Below are 25,912 nucleotides of genomic sequence, written 5' to 3'. Positions count from 1 at the left end.
AATAAAAGAGCGAGAGACAGAGAGAAGAAGCTAAGATAGAGAAAAAGGGAAAGTGAGAGAGAGAAGAGAAGAGAAAGGGGAGAGAGAAAAGTAAGAAAGGCTAGAGAGAAAGAGAACATGAGAAAGAGATGAGAAAGAGAGAGAAACAAGAAAGACAACAAAGAAGATTTAGGAGAGAGAGAGAAGAAAGATAGAGGAGAAATAGAAGAGAAAAAGTCATGCGAAATCTTAAAGGTTTTGGTGAGATTATTAGATGAGGGAATTACATGTAAATTGTTGAGTTTCCGTTAAGGTTACTCTCTTGTAAAATGTAATTTAATTTCTAACCATAGACTCAAAAAACACGACAAGTGCACCAGTCATTCAAGTGATATATAAGATCATATCCATAGGGACTAGATAAGGTAAAATAAGTATTTAATGACTATTAGTGACTAAATAATGATTCCATTTTGTAATTTGTGTTAAGTATGAAAGTAAGTAACATAAGCTACTCTATGGATAATTTTGTCAAACAGTTTGTGTGTGGGAAAGATAAGAAATGATATGGTGGGTTTGTGAGAGTTGGAATTTACCAAACCTCACACTCATGCGGTTAATTCTCACTAATATAGGATGCATATTTTACATCGGTATTGCGAGGTCATCTACATTAGTTCTAAAATCGATGTAGAATAGAGCGACTTAGAAAATCTATACCATTTTACATCGATTTTAGAACTGATGTAGATTATGCCTAAATCTACATCGGTTCTCAAGAACCGATGTAGATTTCTACAAAAATTTACATCGGTTCTCACAAAAACCGATGTAGATTTACGCAAAAATTTACATCTATTCTTTAGAGAACCGATGTAGATTGCATTTTTTTAATAAAAAAAATATGCTCATTTTTAGATTCTTTTTTATTACTTGTAATGAACATATATACAAATATTTCAAACAGATTTTTCATATATAAATATAATGGACAAATAAAATTGGATTATTCTTTTCATAACATTTACACCAGTATTGCAGGTTCCTGCTACCATATAAAATCATAATCATTCACATCCAAGGAAGACTGCACACAATATCAAAATATCAGCAGCAACAGAAAGGCAAAGACCAAAGAGGCAAAGACCAAACCACCTGACAAAGAACTTATGAATTAATATGTAAGTTCAAAAAAATAAACCATCAACTACATATATTTATAAGTGAGTATGCATACACAAGAACAAAACAACACGTCTTGGGAAACTTTATAAGAGAACCAGCAATGTGATATGTTCAGTTACAACATACTGAATACAAATACCATATTAAGGAGAGCCCAGGTTCGGTGATGCATTGCCCATTCATCATCTATAACTAGAAGATTCCCAATCCCATAGCTTTGACTAGCCACTAAAATGATATTAAATAAATTTTCAATTTCAGCGGTGGTTCCCAACAAAAAAAGGAAAAATAACATTGAGACAAGCCAAACATTTTACTGAATTTCCAAGGCTTTTACATAGCCTAACCAGTTCATCCTAGTCAAAGACATCTTGATTTTCACAAAATCATTTACTTAATTAAGATATAATATGCACCCTTTATTTATTATTATAGTTTCCTCAAAAGAATATAAGCAATCTCCCTACGATGAACATATTTCAAACGGGGAAAATAGACATCTTAGTCATCGGTCTCATACTTACCACTTTGTTTGATTCCAAGCAACAATGTGTATGACCTTGCTACTCCAGTCAAGATTCCACCATCCATCCACATTGCCATCATAATGGAATAAAATAATTGCAAAGTTTTCTGGAAGAAACTGAAATAAATGAAATTAGATAAAGAATGTTGATTCCAATAATTTGGATAGTCTAAGCAATGATAAAATATATAGCATTGCATAATTTGGCATCAGTAACAAATCCGACTAGTCAAAACAACAAATTTGAAGTTATCAAATTCTAAGTTCTAAAGAACAGCACAAAATATATAGGTAAGGTCCAAAATTGAAAATCATTAGTCCAAAATATCATGGAAGATTCAACTCCTCCCTCAACCCCCTCAAGTAGTTCCTCTTGGTTTTCTTGTGCAAAGTGAGACTCAAAAGCTCGTGCAGAACCCCAACAACGCGCTTCTCCATTAAGTCACTATTAGGGTCAATCTTGGAGGAGTCGGAATAAGGAGAGAGATAGGGAAGCTTTTGGAACTCCTCCATCCATGCCCTAACCTTCTTCTAAGCACCATAGCCCCTTGGAAACCTCATCGAAAAAGCCAACACCGATTGCCCTCGGTAGTGGGTCCCACCCTCATTGCTCCTCTGCAAAGCGAAAAGCGCGACTCAAGCCAGCATGTTAGTTTAAGCGAAACGACACTATTGGGGGAGTTCAGGAATTGGAAGGTGTCAGGGTATTGCAGAACCTAGGGTTTTGTGGAAGGTGTCAGGTAGGCCAAGGTCCCACTTGAGCACGTGGAGAGAGTGGAGGGGGAGGACGCGTGAGCGGGTCATCATGAGGAGCTTGGAGAGGTTGCTGATGGCGTCGTTTTGGTGCGTTCGATGGAGAGCGAGTTTTTGTGAGTGGAGGAGTTGCGCGGTGTCGGTGAGGCGAAAGTAGGGGAGGGAGGGCCAGCGGGGGTTGGGGAACTCGTGGAAGAGGGTGGGGTAGCGACAGAGGAAGCGGAGGACGGGGACGGTGAGGCAGAGGAGCTTCTACCAGTTAACGATGGAGTTGGTAGTGAGGAAGGTGGTGGAGGAGCGGACGATGGCGTCCTTGAGGAGGCACGCAGCCTTGAGATCGATTTCCATGTCGATGATGTGATCGAGGGTTCGATTCTTTATTAGCCGTGACATTGAGATATGGTGAGAGGAATTATGGTTTTGAGAAGGTTCAATTGGGGGTTTCATTCCGAGAGTAGAGAGAGCAGCAAACATAAATGACGCAACATATTTTTCAGATTTGAATTCTACATCGGTTAACCGATGTTAAATTCTTCATATTTACTACTAAATACATGTACATATGTTTATATTTTTCACTTAATTACACAAATATCATCGCGTTCTTCTTTTACATCATTTCTACTGTGACGATGTTGAATAATGTTTTTGTAGTAGTGTCTTCTCTTATTATATATATTGTTTAGTCAACCTACAAGTATATGAAGTTTAGCGGAAAATACACAGAAGGGGGGGTTGAATGTGTGTATAAACGAAGGATTGTAAAAACGTTTTCACAAAAAGGTTTCTTTTTTCCTGATAGTAAAGTTTTAAGCACTTTTGAAGAACTCACAAAAGTTGATTAAGGATAACTTTGCATCTAACAATTTATCGTCTGTTCGAAAATAATTTCTTGAGTCAAGTGAATATAACTTTTTCTTTAAATGTCGTTCTGAAATGCAAGTAGTGAAAGATAAATTTTGCAGTGTAATATGTAGATGTATGTAAAACTGCGTTTGTAAATCAAATAGCAATGCACAAAGTTTTATACTGGTTCACTCGATCTGAGCTACGTCCAGTCTCATTCGACTGAAGGGTTTCACTAATCACAAATGATTACAAGTATTCTCAACAATTTTTGGCTCGTCAACTACACTTGTTAATGCTAGTATTCTTAAACCACTTATGGTTCTCCAAGTATTCTCAACCACTTTTGGCTTGTCAACTTTACTTGTTAACGCTAGTATTCTTAAATCAATTATGGTTCTCTAAGTATTCTTTAAAGTAGCCTCTTCAGGCTTAACAACAGGCGATTGTTTTGAGTGCGTGTTTTACTCCCACAAAGAGGATAGGTTTGTTTCTACACTCTACTAAGATACACAACCTTAGTTTTTCAGGGATATGTTTTTTGAGTGTGTATAACTCTCACAAAAAGGTTAGGCTAGTTTCTACACTCACTATCACAAATTTTCAATGTTTTATAGAAAAGAGATGTAAGAAGTTTTTTTCTAGCTCTTTCTTGTGCTTCTCTTCTACTTCTTCATTTCTCAAAACTTGATATTTATAGCCTCATTAGAATTATGCCTGTTGTTTTGATTTGAATATGTCCGTTGGGGCGGAGTTCTCTAATGGTGTAGATAGTTGTTCATCCATGACTTATGAGATCTTCTCATTTAATGCATTGGATCTTGCATTAAATCCTTGCTTCCTAATTTTGTGTTGTATGAATTTCATTCACTTCAATGTCTGACTTCAATCATATTCTAGGCATTTTTGTTCTCTCTACTAGTGTAGCTGTGAAGGCGTTACCTTTTTCTGAAAAGTAGGTGTCCTTTTTCTGACACATGCAATTTATACTTGTGTATTCACGCTTTGTCTCGTTTTCTTCGTTCTTTCCTCAAGGTTCATGTCTTCGTGTGTTCCTTTATGGTTTGAGACGATACTTGTTATTTCTCGATGTGACCTAGTGGACTTCAGACGCTTTCTTTAATATTCTCCATTTGCATCTAGCACTTTGTTTTAAAAACTTGTGCTTTTGTCTGATACATAGATATTGACTTTTCTATTTGTCTAATCAATTGTGCAGATAGTTAACATGTTTCTGCGTCTTGTTTTGTTCAGCATCTGATGTTGACCTTTGTGTGGCTGATTAATGATCTTCATCTGATATTGGATACTGAGCCGACTTCGTCTTGGTCTCATTTTGCTCTTGTTTCTTGAATCCTTTTGATGCGCTATGGGGTGCTCCTAGGGTTTCTTTATTTGGTATTTATTGTCGACTGATGCACAATTCATGACTAGTTTCATCTGATCTTTGCTTTGCTTGACCATGCTTTAGTTTTACTTATTCTTATATATATCTGAAACACTTCTTCACATGGTTAGTGATAACAATATGTATTATATTTGTCATATTCAAAAGCTTGATGGGAGTTTCTTTGTCTGACTTACCAGTATACTCAAACCTAATACCTTGGGGAAAGAGCCTAGGATTATATATTGAATATCAATCCCTTGAGTATCCAACATATAAACCCGAATTAATAATTAAGGTTTGAGAATACTAACGAGTCAAGCTCCATTCCCAAATACATTTCTCACTAGATATTTTGTTTCAAAACTAGTTTCAAGGATTATTTTTCAATACTCAGTGAACCCTATATCAAGCAATGGGAGATCAATCCAAAACAAACATTAAAAAGAAAAAACATAATAAATCAATGAATGAAACAAACATTTATCATTGATAGGATAAATATTAGACAAGAGTTCAGTTGGCTACATCTAACCCACAAAAAATGGGTACAACCACTCAAAACTATGAGGACAAATCAAAAATAGAGATGGAAGAACCGAAGGAAAGACCCACAAATGACACAATCCCAAGTACTGGGAATCCCTTCCACAACTCCAAAAATCGCCCCTTATGTGAATGAGGGGAAAACCCTTGAAAATGTGTTCAAATTCGAGTTGGATGGGTTAGAGTAGCTTTTACGCATCCAACGTAATAAAACTTTGCACCTGGTGTAGAGTCTTCTAGAGAGTTGTTGTTCTCTACTTAGATTCATGTCGATACGGGTACGTATGCGCCCGATGCGATAGTGAAATTCAGAGAGTGTTACTCTTTTTTCTTCAACACGCCTAGCATGATAGCATACAAGCCCAATGCAAAGAGCTTTTTCCCGCTCCTTAAGCTCTTCATTTTTGGCTCTTTCAAACTCCAATCCCATGGATCCTCAACATCGAGCTCTTATACTCAATACCTACACAAAAAATGAGGTATATGAAGATATTGTTAGATGATTCTTGAGCTAACTATAATAATGGACGTTCTAGTAGTCAAAAAGTCAAGGGACATTGCAAAGTGGATGTTGGAGCCCACTAGGATGTAGGAACCAACTAAGAGTGAAGAAATTCCATTGACTCTGCATCATAGCATATGAAACTTCTCAGAAGCATATGAAACGTCTTTCATTATTGACAAAGTTTAAACTTTAAACATTTTGATGCAATATATTGTTCTCTATTCTCTGTTGCAAGAAGTCCGATTGGGTATGTTGTAAGGTCTTTTCTCCATTTCAATTTTGTCTTTTAATCTATGATAAGTGTACTTTCTCTTAATAGATTCGTCAATCTTAAATTATAAATTGGTTTAATTTTTTTAATAAAATGAGGTGTTAATCATATTTTAATTGGTGAAAGTATAAACTTGTAAATGCCTTGATTTATTGTTTGCTGCAATGTATGATTGGTTATGCTGTTGTGAACCTGTGATTTGCATATTTAGGTTCATTTATTTGATGTCTATGCTTTTCTCAAAGGCTAGGTTGTTTTAGGCTAAGTTAATGTTCTATCATCACTTACTTATAATAATAATGCATGTTGGACTCCAACCATGTATTTCAGGTTATAACACATATTTCAGGTTTTATTTCCTGGCCAATTAATATATGCTTTGTTACAAATTGGATTGTATAAGAATTCTAAGTGTTTCCCCTGTTTTAGTAGTTTTAGTTTTAAGGTCATAATTAGGGTTATACATCTGAAAACCAAGCACCGCTTGACCTATATAAAAGTTGAAATATAAAAGATTCAACTTTCAATAACATACTAAATTCCATGTTAATCAATACCATTTTGTATTTAAGGCTGAGTATATTTTAAATATCGAATTATTGAGTATATTTTACGTGACATCAATTAGTTCATTAATAAATGTCAAGAAATACTAATTTGAATCTAAAATTTAAACTTATTTTCTAATTACGTTGCTATTCACTTAATCTGAATATTAAAATTCATCATTATTTCATGTTTCTAAGTTTTTTCTTACATTTACATGTTACTAAACTTTTTATTTATTTATTTATTTATTTATTTATTTATTTATTTATGTTCAAATGCACTTTCAGCCTTTCCAGCAGCACAAAAGAATCCACTAATAAAGGTAAAGAATCCACTAATAAAGGTAAAGAATCCACTAAACTCAAAATTACACTTGCAACTTGGTAAACATTATTTATTCTTCTTTAGTTTTGAACTTTTTAATCTCATATTAGACAGATCTATAAATTATGAATAATAAATAATCAGACAAATGTCAAGAACATATTGAAACATAAAAAGTTTTTTCATTTCTTGAAAAGTATCATTCTGGCATTGCAGGTGTAGTACTTAAAATTCATAATGGATGAGCAACAAAGGATCAACGTTGTTGGTTCTTCCTCCAACTCTTGTTCCAAATCTCATGATATTTTTCTAAGCTTTCGTGGTGAAGACACTCGTTGGAACTTCACAAGCCATTTATATGAAGCTTTGAATAAAGAGAAAGTCAAAACTTATATCGACGACCAACTTAAAAAGGGAGATGAAATTTCACCAGCGCTCATTAAAGCTATTGAAGATTCTCGTGTATCTATTGTCATATTCTCAGAGAACTATGCTTCCTCAAAGTGGTGCTTGGGTGAACTCAGTAAGATTATGGAGTGTAGAGAAGAAAGTGGACAGGTTGTGATTCCTGTGTTCTACATGGTAGATCCAGCTGATGTGAGGAAACAATCCGGAAGCTACGAGCGAGCCTTTGTAAACCATGAGGGAGACCGCAGGTGCAAACAATGGAAAGCTGACCTAACTAAAGCTGCCAATTTAGCTGGGTATCACTCTAAAAATTACAGGTAAATAAAATGGATTGAGAGTTATTAAATTTTCTTAAGGTAAAAATGAGAAAGGAAATTCTATGATTGAACCTGAATTCCTTTAGAATTTGTTTAACTTATAACATATCATTTATTTCTTTGTTGTTGTTTCATATGCTAGGAATGAACCTGAATTCCTTAAGAAAATTGTTGAAGATTTATTGGGAAATTTGGCTCCTAGACACCCAATCCATCTTAAAGGATTGGTTGGAATTGAGGAAAGTTTTGCAAAGATTGAATCATTACTAAAACTTGGGTCAAGTGAAGTTATAACCTTTGGAATATGGGGTATGGGAGGCATAGGTAAAACCACCCTTGCTACAGCTTTATATGACAAACTATCTGATGAGTTTGAAGGTCATTGCTTTCTTACAAATGTAGGGGAAAGTTCACACGAATTGATAGCTTTACGTGAAAAACTTTTTTCTAAGTTGCTAGGGAAGAAAGATTGTGATTTTAAACTATCGGACATAAGTAGGCTTCGATATAAAAAAGTTTTGATTGTGTTGGATGATGTGACTACCTCAGAGCAATTTAAAAAACTAATCATAGAATATGATTTCTTGGGTCCAGGAAGTAGAGTCATTGTTACAACTAGAGATAAGCATATACTTGGCCCAAATGACAAAATATATTCGGTCCAAGATTTAGATTTTTCCCACTCTTTACAGCTTTTTTGTTTGACTGTTTTTGGAGAAAAAGTACCTAAAGATGGATATGAAGAACTGTCAAGAAGGGTGATTTCCTATTGCAAAGGTGTTCCTTTGGCTTTAAAGGTTTTAGGTGCAAATCTTCGTTTAAGAAGTAAAGAAGCATGGGAATGTGAATTGAAAAAACTTCAAAGGATTCCAAATATGGAAATTCACAATGTATTAAAATTAAGTTATGATGGCTTAGATGGTACTCAGAAGGACATATTTCTAGACATTGCATGCTTCTTCAAACAGCACTCAAGAGGTTTTGTAACAAGTGTACTGGAAGCTTTTGATTTCTATCCAGAATCTGGTATAGAAGTCCTTCTAGATAAATCCCTCATAACAATTTCAGAGTACAATGAGATTGAAATGCATGGTTTGATACAGGAAATGGGTTGGGGAATTGTTCAAAATGAATCTATCCAAGACATTGGAAGACAAAGTCGATTGTGGAAACATGAGGATGTGCTTGATGTGTTGAAATATAACAAGGTAAACAAGAGGCGTGGTTATTTATATTTGACGATAGATTTATCTTTTTTGAAAATAACTAGTACAACAACCTTCACTAATTATTGTAATTTTCTATTTGTTAGGGAACTAATGTTGTTGAAGGCATAATTTTAGATTTGTCTAAATTAAGTGGAGATCTAAATGTGAGTTTCAATTCCCTTGCAAAGATGGCTAACTTGAGATATCTTCAAATATATAACCAACGGGTGTTACATTACCTCGCTATGGTGTCTACTACAGATGATCTAAATGTAAGAATCAATTCCCTTGCTAAAATGGCTAACTTGAGTCGTCTTCAAATATTATATCAAGAATTGGGGTTATTGTGTAGTTTTAATGTGTACCTTCCAAATGATCTCAATGAATCATTTAATAAATTGAGATATCTTCGCTGGGATGGTTATAATTTTGAGTCTTTGCCATCTAACTTTGTGTTGAACAACTTGTGCTTCACATGTTTATATTTGATGATAGATTTATCTTTGTTGAAAATAACTAGTATGACAACCTTCGCTAATTATTGTAATTTTTGTTTGTTAGGGAACTAATGTTGAAGGCATAATTTTAGATTTGTGTAAAATAAGTGGAGATCTAAATGTGAGTTTCGATTCCCTTGCAAAGATGACCAACTTGAGATTTCTTGAAATATATCATGAATGGATGTTACGATACCTCCGTATTGTTTCCACTACAGAAGATCTAAATATATCATTTAATAAATTGAGGTATCTTCACTGGGATGGTTATAATCTTGAGTCTTTACCATCTAACTTTTGTGTTGAACAACTTGTAGTGCTTCACATGTGTTATAGCAACCTCAAAAAGCTTTGGAATGGGGTTCAGGTAATTGGCAACCTAATTATGTTGGCTCGAGTACTTTTATGTATGATTAGGTTTCTCTTTCAATTATTGCTAGTGATTAGTAATTTAACAATGCCTAAAAATGTGATCTGTATATTTTTTCGTTGCAGAATCTTGTGAATTTAAAGAAGATTACCCTTTCATACTCCGGATACTTGATTGAAATACCAGACTTATCTATGGCAGAAAAACTTGAAAGAGTAGATCTTCGCTGTTGTACAAGCTTGCATCAGCTTCATCCATCTATTTTGTCTCGTCCCAAGCTAACATATTTGGATTTAAGTTACTGCAAATCGATTGAAAGGCTCAACATTCATTCAAAATGTATGAAAGCATTATATCTCAGATATTGTTCATTTCTTAAGGAAGTCTCATTGAGATCGGAGAAGTTGACAATAGTGGACCTATTTTGCTGCAAAGTCATTGAAAACGTTAACCTTCATTCAAGATCTCTAAGAACACTTTATCTCGGTGGTTGTTCAGTTCTGAAGGAAATCTCAGTGACATCAGAGAAAATAACAAAAGTGAAGTTTTCTAGTGCCACTATACCTGCATTGTCGTTATCAATTGGTCACTCATTCTTCTTAGAAGTGTTAAACCTAACTGGAAGTAATATTGAGAGCTTTCCTACAAACATCAAAAACCTTTCAATGCTGAAAGAGCTTTGTTTAAGAGACTGCAGGGAACTCGTGTCTCTGCCGGAGCTTCCACCATCCGTGAGAGTGCTTCGGCTACATGACTGCAGGAAACTCATGTCTTTGCCAGAGCTTCCACCTAACCTGGATACACTGAGCGCCTTTAACTGCATTTCTTTGGAGAAAGGGATCTCTCAACAGCTACTGTTACAACACATGTTACATAGATACATACCTTGCGTACACCAACGGCTTTGTAACTTATGGGATAGAGATTATTTCTCTTTCCCGAAAGACCGTGTCATGGACGAGTGTGGGTTTCATACAGCGGAGGGTTCAATAACTATTTCTTGTCTTCCAATATCTCACTTAAGCGGTTTCATTTACTGCATCGTTCTTCCTAAGCGATTTGTCTCCAATGATATTATGATATCTATGTATCAAGATCACGTAAAGGTGAGGTCCTGGGTAGGTCGGCAAAGGTTTAGAAGTTGCGACAATGCAATGTCAGATCACGTCATGTATTGGTATGATCACTTTAGCCAATACGACAAAATATTATTAAGTGGGGACATAACATTTACAATCGAATTTGTTGGAAGAGAAGAAATAATAACAGAGTTTAGGGTGTTTCCGGTATATGCTACAGCATCCGGGTTTAAGCTGGGAATTTGTGAATCGGAATCCATTGACTTGGAACAACTTCCTACATCGAAGAGGAGGAGGACTCGGCCAGAAATGATAAACTTCCTCTGATGACTTTCATCGGTATGAAACTCACCCACTCCTTCATTCAAGACTCCTTCTTCTTGTTTTCTTTTTTACTTAAACGAAATTAGACCATTGGATATAGAATTTATCAGTTAAAAATACTCTTCATTCTAGAAAATTAAGCCTAGTATAGTATGATATATAGCGATAACATTTTGTGCTTAACATGTTGAGCAGGTTTTCTTATGAATCGCTTGTGGAGAAAATTCATGGGAAATGGCCACTAGCTTATTGGGGCTTGGGAGAGTCAAAGCTGCACTTATAATTGTTTCGTTGTCTTTCTGTCTTCATTCAAAAATAAACAGGGACAATGTTATGATATTAATTCATTCCACTTGGTACGTGCAGTAACTTTGGATAAGATAATTGCGTGACATTGAAATTTTATAGTAATGTTTTGACCATTCAAAATAGTAGAACAATATTAACTTTTCATTTTAAAATATCAATATCTATATCTTTATCTTTATTTATAATAATATATAAAAAAAGATAAATATTTTGATGTCCATTTTTATAAAGTCAATTATATTTTTATTTTATATTGAATTTTTAATCTAGTAATATATATGTTAAGGATAAAATTGAAAAAGACATATAAAAAACCGCTTTTATTAATGTTCATATGTTATAAAATAACTATTTACTTTTTTTTTTTCAGAGACAAGAGTGCCCTTTTTCTAGCTAGTACATATAAAGTAGTAGTGTTTTAATATAACTGGTTTATCTTTATTTTTATCTTTATATATAAAAAAGCAATAGTGTTATAACATAATTGCAGTAATGAATGCAAAAAAGTTACTTTTGCCAAAAAAAAATGTACATAATTCTTAAAATATCTTTTAAAGTCAAGAAAATTATTTTCACTTCTAAACTACTAGAGTTGTTACATATGGATCTATTTGATCCAACTAGGACACTCAATCTACGAAAAAAAAGTATGAATTTATTATTGTAGTGGACTATTCTAAATATGCATCAGTATACTTCTAAGGCCACAAACACGGGTCATTGAAGGTCTTTGAAATATTTTGTAAGCGTGTTCAAATTGAAAAAGGATTTTGCATTGTTGTCATTGGAAATAAATCATGGAACAAAAATAGTATCTTTCACAACTTCTACTAATCAAGAACATTTTAACAAAATATTGTTGAAATAAAGAACTGCACTTTACAAGAAATGGAAAGAATACTTCTTTGTGAAAATAATTTGCCAAATTCCTTTTGGGCAAAAGCAGTGAACGTACAACCATTACTAAACAAGACTCCTTATGAATTATAAGGGGGAAGACTAAACATATCATACTTCCATCCCTTTGGATGTGAATGGTATATCCTAAACACTAAGGATAAACTAGGAAAATTTGATTCCAAAATGGATAAGGGTATCTTTCTTGGATATTCTAATATCTCAAAGGCCTATAAAGTTCACAACTCTAGAACCTCTATGGTAAAAGGATTTATCCATGTAAGGTTTAATAATGCATTAACGACTAATATGATACTATCAAATCTAGAAGAAGACTTTACAAATTCGTAGATTTGAGTGGATCAAACGAAAGAACTAGACTCTAAAAATCAAACAATGCATTCTTTTGAAGGACAGACAAATCAGTTGAATGAATCCACCAGACCTCATAGAGATTGGAAGTTCGTCAACTATCATCCTCAAGATCAGATCGTAGGAGATACGATTGAGGGCTTCAAGACTAGGTCTACTTTCAGCGATAATGCTTTATGTGCTCTGGTTTCTAAAATAGAACCAAAGAACATAGATGAAGCATTAAGAGATGATGATGGGATCGTTGCCATGGAGGAAAAGCTCAATCAATTTGAAAGAAATGATGTTTGGACCTTAATACCAAAGCGTGACTGAAACTAGATGGGTGTTCAGAAACAAGCTAAACAAACAAGGTAAAGTGATAAGGAATAAGGCTAGATTGATAACTCAAGGTTACAATCAGGAAGAAGGTATATATTTTCATCGGGATAATCGATTACCATAGGAGATAATCGATTACCACAGAATGAAATACATATATGGGTTCTGAGAAGCTTGGGATAATCGATTATCCTATAATCGATTACCTTGACACTTTATGCTCAAAATTCATTTTTCAGATGAACTGGTAATCAATTACCAAATCAGGTAACAGATTACTTGCGTTATGACTCTTTATAACTAAATTACGTCTTGCACTTTAAATACCTATTTTTTTTATGAAATTAAAAGAGAATATTTTTGAAAAAGAACATTAGAGAAAAAGAATACTTTCAAAAACAAGAATCAAAGGGTGATCAAAGAAACCTTTTTTGAAATACTAAGAAGTGCAAAGATAGAACATGTGTTCTTGAAGGAAGAAATTCAAGAAGTGAATTCAATTGTGAAAGATCAATGTCTACACAAATTAGGTGCTATCTTTTTTTTTTTTTTTATTATCTCTTTTAAACTGTATTTTCGTTATGTATGGTATATCTCTTGAGGTAGGGTGTCTCAACAAGAGATCTAGAAATCTTGAGTGAGATTTTTCAAGTAATTTCTATGGGGTGCAAAAATTTATGTGTTTTTCAGTCTTGTAGTGTCAAGATTGATGTGTGTTAGCATTCTTGTAATATTGTGCGTGCATAGTGTTTGTAAACAAAATTATAGTGAATAATCTTTGATTTAGTGGGGTGCTAAATCAGAGAAAACTGGATGTAAGCCAAGTGGATAGCTGAACCAGTATAAATTTCTGTGTTTTTTATCTTCTTACTCTTATCTCTTTAATAATCTAGTTATGAATATGAATAAAGAATTCAAAGATTTGTGAGATATGTTGTTTCAATTACCACTTATACTCTGAATATTATTCTTGTAATTGAAATTGATTAAGAAGTTGGTAATATAAAATCATCCTTGATCATTACAACTGATTGATTTGCTACGTTAAACATTGAAATTATGATATATTGGTATTGTATCTTGTAATCTGCTGTAATTTGTTAAATCAAATTGACTAAAGTTTGAGTATTGAATATATAAGTAGGCTATATAATTAAGAAATTTTGAAAATAGAGTCATCTTAGGATAGAATCTATTTAACCCCTCCTTCTAGATTCTAATAAACAGGGACCAATAACCCTCTCAATCCACTCTCAACCAAGGGATGTCTACCAAAATCTAGTCGAAGCATTATAGTTTGTCGTGGTTACCACTTAACCATGTTTTAGGCTCCCTACCACAACACCCCCAAGGTTTATATATTTGACCATTTAGACCCTTCTACATAGACTCACACTACCTTACAAACAAAGTATGAATGCATTGACTTTACACACAACAACATCACACCACAATAATGTGATGACCCATTTGGTGATTATTGTCAGATCGTTAAGTCTAGACTTCTCCATAACATACCAAATCCTACTTGGATTTCATCATTGTTAGCTAAAAGATGGGCTTACACATCTCATCCTTATAAATCATCATGATATTATCCTTAAGCATCAACACCATTCATTTGTCACATATTACAACATTCATTGTTACCACATCATTATCATAATCTCTATTATTCACCCAATCACATTACATCAAATTATACATTTAGTCTCATGCACTTATTGTTCTTCCTCAAATACTGCTTCTAAAACGATTACTAATTTTTGTTATTCCCTTATCTTAATCCAATGTAACTACTCTTCGTAGGATCCTTTATAACTTAATTACCTTGGTAAACATTACTTATTTCAAATAATGGTGTGGTGCCTGACAAGGTTGAAATCGCGCCTAGTGTAGAAAGATCAAGGATATCTCCACTAGATTTACACCTGACATGGTAATGTCCTTGCCCAGCGTGGAAAGTTCAAGGACCTTTCTACTTGAATTGCACCTAGGGGGGATACTCTCACTCTCAAAGTTGAGGAGTGAGAGACCCCTCTAGAACTAAATAGCTTGACATTATGTAGGTCATGCTCGGCGTTATCCATTTCCAAGGGTGTCTTCAAAATGGTGTTAGGCGAGACGCCCCTCACCCAACGTAGAGAGATAAGGGACCTCTTTGACATCTTTGTACTTGGCATGACTTTCTCCACGCCTTATATGAAATTGTGCTCTCACACCCAATGCCACGAAAGTCCACTATTTTCGCTGATTCTACACTCCATAGAATTGTGAAGCTCGAAATCTAGGCTCTTCCAAAACCCATCTACATACATTAACATGCTCCTTTTTGAATTCAATTGGTAAAAAGACTATATGACAAATACAAAACAAGTATTTAACATCAACTTATACAACTCCATCCAATTTCATAAGAAACCCTAATTTATGCATAATATCCTAACCTCAATCATACCAATCCACAAGGATCAATTCATCATAATTCAGTACACAAAATTACAAAAACAAAACAACAATACATCACCAATTAGACTTATATGCATCTACACAAGTTTAAATCAAAATCCTAAAAGGCTTAAGGATCGCCTCTATCTGTACCCCTCATATGTGTCCATGGACTCAACATCCTTGCTCTTCCTTACCTTGTGTGACTATCCTACAACACAAACACTTCCTTTGTAGCCTCAGTCACTACTGTGTTTTTTCTTTGATGACCTTTTCTAGGTTCTTTCCTCCTCTGCATGTGCTCTTAAGGTTCAAAAAGATGTATAAGAAAATATCAAACCCTTATTTTTTTTTAATTTTAATAAGTCTTTGAGTTGAGCTTAGAGTTCAACCCACTTTCTTTTTTCTTTGGTCAACAATTTTTATTTTATTTCATTTAGTAAAAATATTTAAATTATATTACTAAACCAATTAATTTAATTAATTATTATGTCAAAAAATATAACTAGTTTATTAAACATTAATTTAGTTTATTTTATGAAAAACGAGATATTACATTGTGAGTAAAGTAAAATGAAAAATTGAGGGCCTAAAGGTGAAATGAGGACAATTGCTTAATGAAAAAAATCATGAAAGTCAGTTTGCATGTTGAAAAGCTCTATGTTATGAAAACTTTGGTGTGAGAATGTGTTATGTCTGCAGTGAAGTGAATTGTGTGCGATGTTGTGGATAAATAGTTCATAATACAAATAAAGACATTACTAACAGCTATGCAATTCAAATTTCATTTGAATATTTAGATTATTATTGATGCTAACTTATCCTATGCCCTGAATATAATTAAGCAGTTCTATTATCCTATGCCCTGAATATAAGCAGTTGAGGTGTGTGAACACTTTTTTTTTTCTTTCTAAGAAACGAATGCTTCTGATCATTTAAATTTATGCCTTCAATTAAAGCGATTTTTTTTAAGATGATGCACATGTTTCACTCTTCGAACTTTTCACTTGTAAGATTGTGATAAACTGGAAAAGTTTTTTAAGAAAATTCTCGGAGATTCGATATATTGATATTCACACATTGATCCTATGTTTGATATCTATTATGTTTATTAACTTATTGTGCTTTACATTCACGTCAAGGAACTTATTTGATGGTAATTGAACTTGTCTGAAAATATTAAATTTTAGTTCTATTAAGTGCATTAACTTACTATAATTGTAATTGACTTATTATATTTGAGGTTTGCCCCATTTATTAACACTTTGATTTGCCTTCCACTATCTTATGATTTGCTATCCATTAATCAACATGAAATTCAAAATGTACACGTACTTACATGATAATTCACAAGGATAAGAACTATATGAATTAACTAAATATCCAATGCATGATTTGAAAACAAGTCCTCTACACCCGTTATGTTCACCAATCCTTTAATAATTTTATATTTAATGCCTAAAAATCTACTTAATTTGCTCATAAATACTGCAGACACTGTTGTTTTTATAGGGATACCTTAAAAAAAAAATTAGTTATACTCTTTTTGTAACTCGTCGGTTCTAATCAATTATCTACATTGACAAAGAAAGTGATCATAATGATTGATGACAAGTAGGTTTTTTTAATCTATAAATCTGCATGGCTACATTACAACATTATTGTCTACCCTAAACTAATTGTTAAAAATTGTCTCCAGAAATTAATTAAAAAAAAAGTGACTATTAATTTCTTTAAAAGGTTTGCTTTTCATAAGTATATAAGGAGAATACTATATATATGGGTTTTAACTATTTTATACACTGTTAAGTCAAAATAAAATAAGGACTTCTATGTAGTAATTAGAATTCTCTGCTGCCACTTGCGCCCGAGTGTATGAAAATAGGGTATGACACAAGTTTGATAATTTTTACACTGTCACCAACGAAAACATGAGCATTACATTAACCTTTGACTTTTTTTTTTCTTACTTCGTGTTTGATACACAAAAATTTAAAGATAATATTTTTTACACATTTATGATACAACACTTTAAAAAAAGAAAAAAATTAAACTAAATCAAGAGTGTACGATACGCATGATGAGTAGCCAACAATCTACTGAATTGTAAAAACATGTTGGCATGAATGTTTGACAGTTTAAATTTAATCTCATTTTCACACTAGAACAAACCTTTATTATTAGTTGTCATGCAACATAAGCCATAATCTCAAGACTAGAAAGCACTTGTATTCTTAAAATTTAAAAGATTAAACGGAAATTTCTTACTATTAAAGAAACGTGACTATAAAATTATTCATAATTTAATTCAGGAGCTTAATAAAAAATTATTAGTTAATGATGGGTACGGGTAATGAACAGAAAACATTGTTGAGGACAGGGTTGCAAGTGAGCTCGATCAATTGGAGTAAGTGAGAACCGTAGGCCATGATGCCAGAGCAGCATAGTATATGACTGACTATATGCTATTCAACTTGCACAAAAGGGAAACCAAGCAAATGGAAGGTTAAAGGTATCACGAATTTCAACACAGCTATTTTAAAAATATAAAACCTTTAAATGGAGGACGAATATTCTGCATACCTACACTTGTAGACATACTTCATTGCACTATTTGACAAATTTTAACACCACTGACTCTGTAAGAGACATGTATATTCAGGGATTAAGAAGATTGTATGTAGTTAAATTTAAAGACTTACTTCACACTCCAGGAATTTATCTAACAATTTCTTAATTTTGGAGACTAACATAACATTGTTTTATAAATTCAAGAATTAAAATGATTGTTTACTCTCCAAATAAAGCATAGTTCAACTATAATAATCACATCTCTACGTAGTCAAAAAGTGAAGGGACATGAAAAGTGTTGAATAGAGGATGTTGGAGTCCACTAGGAACCAGCTAAGAAAGTGTGTGGAAATTCAATACACTCTGCATCATAGCATATTAAACATTATATTGTTCTCTATTCTCTGTTCCACCCAAGAAGCTCCGGTGTTCTTCTCTGTTGCAAGAAGTCCGATTGGGTATGTGGTAAGGTCTTTTTTCCATTTCAATTTTGCCTCAATAGAAATATTAAATGATAAAATGATAAATAGGTTATGGAGTTCAAAACATGAGTGGTTTTGTGGTTGTCTAAAATGAAATATAACATTTTACATATATAAAATATTTGGTGAGACAACAACTTTTCATTGAAGTGTTTAAAGCCATTCATCTATATTCTTTGAATTTTTCACCAAGCTCGCTTTGGATGTTGCAACTCTTTTTGTTAAGCTGACACTAGTTCTAAGGGCACGAGCTTCAAAAGTGGGTCAGATTGGCCATCTAAATTTCCCTTTTTAATCTAAGGTAAGTGTACTTTCACTTAATACGTTTGTGAATTTTAAATTAGAAATTGGTTTAACATATTTAATAAGATGAGGTGTTAAGCATGTTTTAATCGGTGAAAGTATAAACTTGCAAATGCCTTGATTTATTGCTAGGTGCAGTGCATGATTGTTTATGTTGTTGTGAACATATGGTTTGCAATTGCATATTTAAGTTTATTTATTTGATGTCCATGCTTTTCTCAGAGTTTAGGCTGTTTAAGGTTAAGTTAATGTTCTAGTGTCACTTACTAATAATAATAATAGCGCATGTTGGACCCCAACCATATATGGTTTGACAGGAAGCAAGAACATAATGGTTATAACACATATTTCAGGTTTTATATCCAGGCCAATCAATATATGCTTTGTTACAAATTGGGTTGTATATGAATTATTAGTGTTTCTTCTATTTCGGAAGTTTTGGTTTATAAGGTCATAACTAGGTTATGCAGCAGAAAACCAAGCACCACTTGACCTATATAAAAGATGAAATATAAAAGATTCAACTTTCAATATCATATTAAATTCCATGTTAATCTATACCGGTTTGTATTTAAGGTTGAGAGTATATTTTAAACAATCGGATTATTGAGTATATTTTACGTCATGTCAATTAGTTCATTAATAAATGTCAAAGAAATAACAATTTGAATCTAAAATTTAGAACTTATTTTCTAATTACGTTGCTATTCACACTACAAGAAAACGGTGAATAAGCGGCGGAAAATAAGCGTCAGCTAATAGCTGACACAAATAGTGTTGGAAAAGCCGACGCTATTTTAAGATTTAGCGTCGGCTTTTCCGACGTTAAACTTAAAATAAATTTAAATTAAATATTTTAAGTTTAGTGTCGGAAAAACCGACGCTATATTTAAAGAATAGCCTCAGCTTTTCCGACGCTAAACTTAAAATATTTAATTTAAATTTATTTTAAGTTTAGCGTCGGAAAAGCCGATGCTATCCTTTAAATATAGCATCGGCTTTACCGACACTGATTTAATTTAAATTTAAATTAAGTTAGTGTCGGAAAAATCGACGCTATATTTAAAGAATAGCGTCGGCTTTTCCGATGCTAAACTTAAAATTAAATTAAATTAAATTTATTTTAAGTTTAGCGTCGGAAAAGCCGACGCTATATTTAAATAATATACGTGCTTTCAGAGAGATAAAAATAATTTTTCCAGTGTTATATACGCATAATGTGTTCTAGTATACTTGGTTATCAAGTTCACTTAAGACCTATAGGTTTACGGATCGAGTCCCAGGAATGTTAAAAATATGAACGAATAAATGATAAGCAAGAAAAAGAAGATAAAGAAAAAAATAAAATAAAACTTGTGTCAACATAGTGTCGGCTTAACCGACAATAAAAAATTAAAATAAATAAATTTGTTAGTGACGGCTTAGCCGACACAAAAAAATTTGTGTCGACTTATTTAACGTCGGCCAAAAACCGACGAATAACCAACAATATTACGTCGGCTTTTATAGCCGACTTTAAATTGAAACATTCTTGTAGTGTCACTTAATCTGAATTTTTAAATTTATCATTATTTCATGTTTCTAAGTTTTTTCTTACATTTACTTGTTTACTAAACTTTTGTTATGCTCAAATGTACTTTCAGCCTTTTCAACCCAAAAGAATCCGCAAATAAAGTTAAATAAAATTATCAAGGATCACAAAACCGCTAAAAAGTACCCTTGCAACTTGGTAAACATTAATAGTTATTCTTCTTTAGTTTTAACTTTTTATCTCATATTAGAAAAATCTATAAATTATGAATAATAAATAATGAGACAAATGTCAAGAACATATTGAAACATAATTTTTTTTTTCATTTCTTGAAAAGTATCGTTCTGGCGTTGCAGGTACAGTACTTGGAATTCATAATGGATGAGCAACAAAGGATCAGCGTTTTTGGTTCTTCCTCCAACTCTTGTTCCAAAAATCATGATGTTTTTCTAAGCTTTCGAGGTGAAGACACCCGTTGGAACTTCACAAGCCATCTATATGAAGCTTTGAATAAAGAGGAAGTCAAAATTTATATAGACGACCAACTTGAAAAGGGAGATGAAATCTCACCAGCACTCACCAAAGCTATCAAAGATTCTCGTGTATCTATTGTCATATTCTCAAAGAACTATGCTTCCTCAAAGTGGTGTTTGGGTGAACTCAGTCAGATTCTGGAGTGTAGAGAAGAAAGTGGACAAATTGTGATTCCTGTGTTCTACATGGTAGATCCATCCGATGTGAGGAAACAAACCGGAAGCTACGAGCAAGCCTTTGTAAAACATGAGGGAGATCGCAGGTGCAACCAATGGAAAGCTGACCTAACTAAAGCTGCCAATTTAGCTGGGTATCACTCTGAAAATTACAGGTAAATAAAATGGACTGAGAGTTATTAAATTTTCTTAAAATTAAAAATGAGTAAGGCAATGCTATAACTAAACCTGAATTCCTTTAGAATTTGTTTAACTTATAACGTATCATTTATTTCTTTGTTGTTTCATACGCTAGGACGGAACCTGAATTCCTTAAGAACATTGTTGAAGATTTATTGCAAATTTTGACTCCTAGACACCCAAACCAGCTTAAAGGACTAGTTGGAATTGAGGAAAGTTATGTGAGGATTAAATCATTACTAAAACTTGGGTCAAGTGAAGTTATAACCCTTGGAATATGGGGTATGGGTGGCATAGGTAAGACCACCCTTGCTACTGCTTTATATGACAAACTATTTGATGAGTTTGAAGGTCATTGCTTTCTCACAAATGTAGGGGGAAACTCCCACAAGCTAATAGCTTTACGTGAAGAACTTTTTTCTAAGTTGTTAGGGAAGAAAGATCGTGATTTTAAACCATCGGACATAAGTAGTCTTCGACGTAAAAAAGTTTTGATTGTGTTGGATGATGTGACTACCTTAGAGCAATTTGAAAAACTAATAAAAGAATATGATTTTTTGGGTCCAGGAAGTAGAGTTATTGTTACAACTAGAGATAAGCATATATTTGGCCCAAATGATAAAATATATTCAGTCCAAGATTTAAATTTTCCTCACTCTTTACAACTTTTTTGTTTGACTGTTTTTGGCGAAAAAGTACCTAAAGATGAATATGAAGAACTGTCAAGAAGGGTGATTTCCTATTGCAAAGGTGTTCCTTTGGCTATAAAAGTTTTAGGTGCAAATCTTCGTTTAAGAAGTAAAGAAGCATGGGAATGTGAATTGAGAAAACTTCAAAGGATTCCAAATATGGAAATTCACAATGTATTAAAATTAAGTTATGATGGCTTAGATGGTACTCAAAAGGACATATTTCTAGACATTGCATGCTTCTTCAAACAACAATCAAGAGATTTTGTAACAAGTGTATTGGAAGCTTTTGATTTCTTTCCAGAATCTGGGATTGAAGTCCTTCTAGATAAAGCTCTCATAACAATTTCAAAGAAGAATGAGATTGAAATGCATGATCTAATACAGGAAATGGGTTGGGGAATTGTTCAACATGAATCTATCAAAAAGATTGGAAGACGAAGTCGATTGTGGAAACATGAGGAAGTGCTTGATGTGTTGGAATATAACAAGGTAAATGAGAGGTGCAATTATTTCTATTTGATGATAGATTTCTCTTTTTTGAAAATAACTATTACGACATTCCTTGCTAATTATTGTAATTTTTATTTGTTAGGGAACTGACGTTGTTGAAGGCTTAATTTTAGATTCTTCTAAATTAACTAGGCATCTAAATGTTAGTTTTAATTCCCTTGCAAAGATGACTAACTTGAGATTTCTTCAAATATATCGAGAACGGAATTTCAACTACTACTATAATGTGTACCTTAAAAATGATCTCAATGAATCATTTAACAAATTGAGGTATCTTCACTGGGATCATTATAATCTTGAGTATTTGCCATCTAGCTTTGGTGTTGAACAACTTGTAGTGCTTCACATGTGTTATAGCAACCTCAAAAAGCTTTGGAATGGGGTTCAGGTAAGAATGTTTCTTTATGTACTAAGTGGCAACTTTTCTTGTTTTGGCTCGAGTGCTTCTATGTATGATTAGGTTTCTCTTTCATTTTTTGCTTGTGATTATCAATTTAACAATTCCTAAACAATGTGATGCATATTTTTTTCGTTACAGAATCTTGTGAATTTAAAGGAAATTAACCTTTCGTTCTCAAAATACTTGATTGAAATACCGGACTTATCTATGGCACAAAAACTTGAAAAAGTATATCTTAGCTGGTGCACAAGCTTACATCAGCTTCATCCATCCATTTTGTGTCATCCAAAGCTTACATATTTGGATTTAAGCTACTGCGAAAAGATTGAAAGGCTTAACATTCATTCAAAATCTATGAGAAAACTAAATCTCTACCAATGTTCATCTCTCAGGGAAATCTCAATAATGGTAGAGGAAATGATGGACCTAAATTTAGCTGGCTGCAAATTGATTGAAAGTTGTGACCTTCATTCAAAATCTCTAACCAAACTATATCTCAATGGTTATTCATCTCTCAAGGAAATCTCGGTGGCATCAGAGGAAATGATAAGTTTGGACTTATCTGGCACGGCTATACGTGCATTGTCATCATCAATGCTATCATGCCCCAAACTTGAAAATTTTGATTTAAGTGATGGCAAATTCATTGAAACGTTTAACCTTCATTCAAGATCTCTAAGAACACTTAATCTCGATGGTTGTTCATCTCTCAAGGAAATCTTGGTGGAATCAGAGAAAATGACAAGTTTGGACTTATCTAGGACGGCTATACATGCATTGTCATCATCGATGCTATCATGCCCCAAACTTGAAAATTTTGATTTAAGTGATTGCAAATTCATTGAAACGTTTAACCTTCATTTAGGATCTCTAAGAACACTTAATCTCAATGGTTGTTCATCTCTCAAGGAAATCTCGGTGGCATCAGAGAAAATGACAAGTTTGGACTTATCTGGCACAGCTATACATGCATTGTCATCATCGATGCTATCATGCCCCAAACTTGAAGTTTTTGATTTAAGTGATTGCAAATTCATTGAAAGGTTTAACCTTCATTCAAGATCTCTACGAACACTTAATCTCAATGGTTGTTCATCTCTCAAGGAAATCACGGTGGCATCAGAGAAAATGACAAGTTTAAACTTATCTGGCACGGCTATACGTGCATTGTCATCATCGATGCTATCATGCCCCAAACTTGAAATTTTTGATGTAACTGATTGCAAATTCATTGAAAGCTTTAACCTTCCTTTAAGATCTCTAAGAATACTTTATCTGGATGGATGTTCATCTCTCAAGGAAATCTCAGTAACGGCAGGGGAAATGATGGGAATATTTTTATCTGGCTGCAAATTGATTGAAAGCCTTAACCTAGATTCAAAATCTCTCAAAGAACTTCATCTCGGTGGTTGTTCACTTCAGAAGGAAATCTCAGTGGCATCAGAGAAAATAACAAAATTGAAGTTTTCTAGTGCCACTATACCTTCATTGTCGTTATCAATTGGTCACCCATTGTCCTTAGAAGTGTTAGACCTATCTGGAAGTAATATTGAGAGTTTTCCTGCAAACATCAAAAACCTTTCAATGCTGAAAGAGCTTAGTTTAAGAGGCTGCAGGGAACTCGTGTCTCTGCCGGAGCTTCCACCATCCTTGAGAGAGCTTCGGCTACGTGACTGCAGGAAACTCATGTCTTTGCCGGAGGAGCTTCCACCATCCTTGAGAGTGCTTGAGCTAGATGACTGCAGGAAACTCATGTCTTTGCCGGAGGAGCTTCCACCTAACCTGTATACGCTGAGCGCCTTTAACTGCATTTCTTTGGAGAAAGGGATCTCTCAGCAGCTACTGTTACAATACATGTTGCAAAGACACATACCCTGCATACACCAACGGCCTCGTAAATTTTTCTTATGGAATAGAGTTTATTTCGCTTTCCCGAAAGACCATGTCATGGACGAGTTTGGGCTTCATAGAGCGGAGTGGCCAATAACTGTTCCTTGTCTTCCAATATCTCACTTAAGGGGTTTCATTTATTGCATCTTGCTTTCTAAGGAATTTGTCTTCCATGATATTTTGGTATCTATGTATCAAGATGACGTAAAGGTGGGTTCCTGGGTAAGTGGGCAAACCTATAAAAGTTGCAACAATCCGATTTCAGATCACGTCATGTTTTGGTATGATGACATTAGCCGATACGACAAAATATTAAGTGAAGTGCAAGACCATTCCAGGGAAATAAAATTTATATTTGAATTCGGTGGACTAGTCAAAACCGTAGAAAAGTTTCGGGTGTTTCCGGTACATGCTACATCATCCGGGTTTACATTGAACAAGAGGAGGTCTAGCTCATAAATGATAAACTTCCTCAGATGACTTCGTCGGTATGAAACTCACTCACCCACTCCTTCATCTTAATTAGATAAATAAGTTTCAAAATTTCAAGTCAAGAACTAGAAACATAATCTAAAAAAGTCCTTTTATAAGATATTTATAGAGTAACATATAGAATTTGTTGTATCTAAATGTGACTCACGGCTCTGATACCAGATGTCCCGAAGTGGATCTAGGAGGGTAAAGGGGAAAGAGGAGAAATACAACAATGAACCAGATTTACACGGCGGTAGTCTGCACAATACTGGATATCAAGGGCACACTTGATGAATCAGGCTTACAAATCTCAGGTTTTCACAAACTCTTAAAAATAATGCAAGAAAATAAATTCAAAGTAAAGAAAGCAAATGAAGAAAGAAAGATTTTATAAACAAAAAAGCTTACAAAGAAATATCTCAGAGCTTCTCTATCTAAACTCTCTCTCTAAGATGTTGTAAAATGAAAGGGTACCTCACAACATGGTCGAGGCCTCCTTTTAAAGACTAAAAATTTACTGTTTCTACAGAACAAGTAACTTGACCAGAACTGTTCATAAATGAGCTTTAGTGCCGGTATCTTGACAGGAACTGTTTCTTCAGAAGATGATTTGCTACAGTACTGATATCTTGACTGGTACTGTTGATTACCTTTTAGACAGGGTAAATATCAACATATATTGCTGGGTTGAAATGGTATCGGCCACTACAACATTTTTTATATTAGGCAACGAGTTTTTAAGCAACGT

The 25,912-nt window shown here is 33.7% G+C and overlaps 3 protein-coding genes and 1 pseudogene across 5 annotated transcripts; 3 read left to right on the top strand and 1 right to left on the bottom strand.

Annotated features, from left to right (window-relative positions):
- Positions 1–936: 936 nt before the first annotated feature.
- On the bottom strand, positions 937–2,992 carry LOC109805866 (protein WHAT'S THIS FACTOR 9, mitochondrial-like; annotated as a pseudogene). Its single transcript, XR_014431359.1, has 2 exons — positions 1,689–2,992; positions 937–1,134 (listed from the first exon to the last, which is right to left on the bottom strand). The product of XR_014431359.1 is annotated as a protein WHAT'S THIS FACTOR 9, mitochondrial-like (transcript).
- On the top strand, positions 1,026–25,455 carry LOC109805863 (TMV resistance protein N). The gene is made up of 6 exons (XM_083069484.1): positions 1,026–1,160; positions 7,088–7,596; positions 7,739–8,804; positions 22,483–22,788; positions 22,939–24,912; positions 25,345–25,455. The coding sequence occupies exons 2-6, from the start codon at positions 7,109–7,111 to the stop codon at positions 25,453–25,455; spliced, it is 3,945 nt and encodes a 1,314-aa protein (XP_082925610.1). The 5' UTR covers positions 1,026–1,160; positions 7,088–7,108.
- On the top strand, positions 9,061–11,210 carry LOC145949167 (uncharacterized). Of its 2 annotated transcripts, XM_083067994.1 has the most exons (4): positions 9,061–9,076; positions 9,366–9,422; positions 9,619–9,668; positions 9,797–11,210. In XM_083067994.1, exons 3-4 carry the CDS (start codon positions 9,627–9,629, stop codon positions 11,075–11,077), a joined length of 1,323 nt encoding a protein of 440 aa, XP_082924120.1. In that variant the 5' UTR covers positions 9,061–9,076; positions 9,366–9,422; positions 9,619–9,626; the 3' UTR covers positions 11,078–11,210. The 2 variants fall into 2 exon arrangements, with proteins under 2 accessions (XP_082924120.1, XP_029128745.2); XM_029272912.2 differs by lacking the exon at positions 9,061–9,076 and having other exon boundaries at positions 9,109–9,668.
- On the top strand, positions 19,096–22,478 carry LOC109805865 (TMV resistance protein N; the record flags this gene model as incomplete). Its single annotated transcript, XM_083067715.1, has 4 exons — positions 19,096–19,130; positions 20,421–20,506; positions 20,665–21,173; positions 21,314–22,478. Coding segments are annotated over exons 1-4 (1,782 nt in total), but the record flags the coding sequence as incomplete, so codon positions are not given.
- Positions 25,456–25,912: the final 457 nt, after the last annotated feature.

The sequence above is a fragment of the Cajanus cajan genome, chromosome 2 (genome assembly GCF_000230855.2).
Source record: "Cajanus cajan strain Asha chromosome 2, NIPB_CcT2T_4, whole genome shotgun sequence".
Classification (NCBI taxonomy): Eukaryota; Viridiplantae; Streptophyta; class Magnoliopsida; order Fabales; family Fabaceae; genus Cajanus; species Cajanus cajan.
Note: the sequence above shows the minus strand (reverse complement) of the source record. Positions and strands in the feature narration are given on the sequence as shown.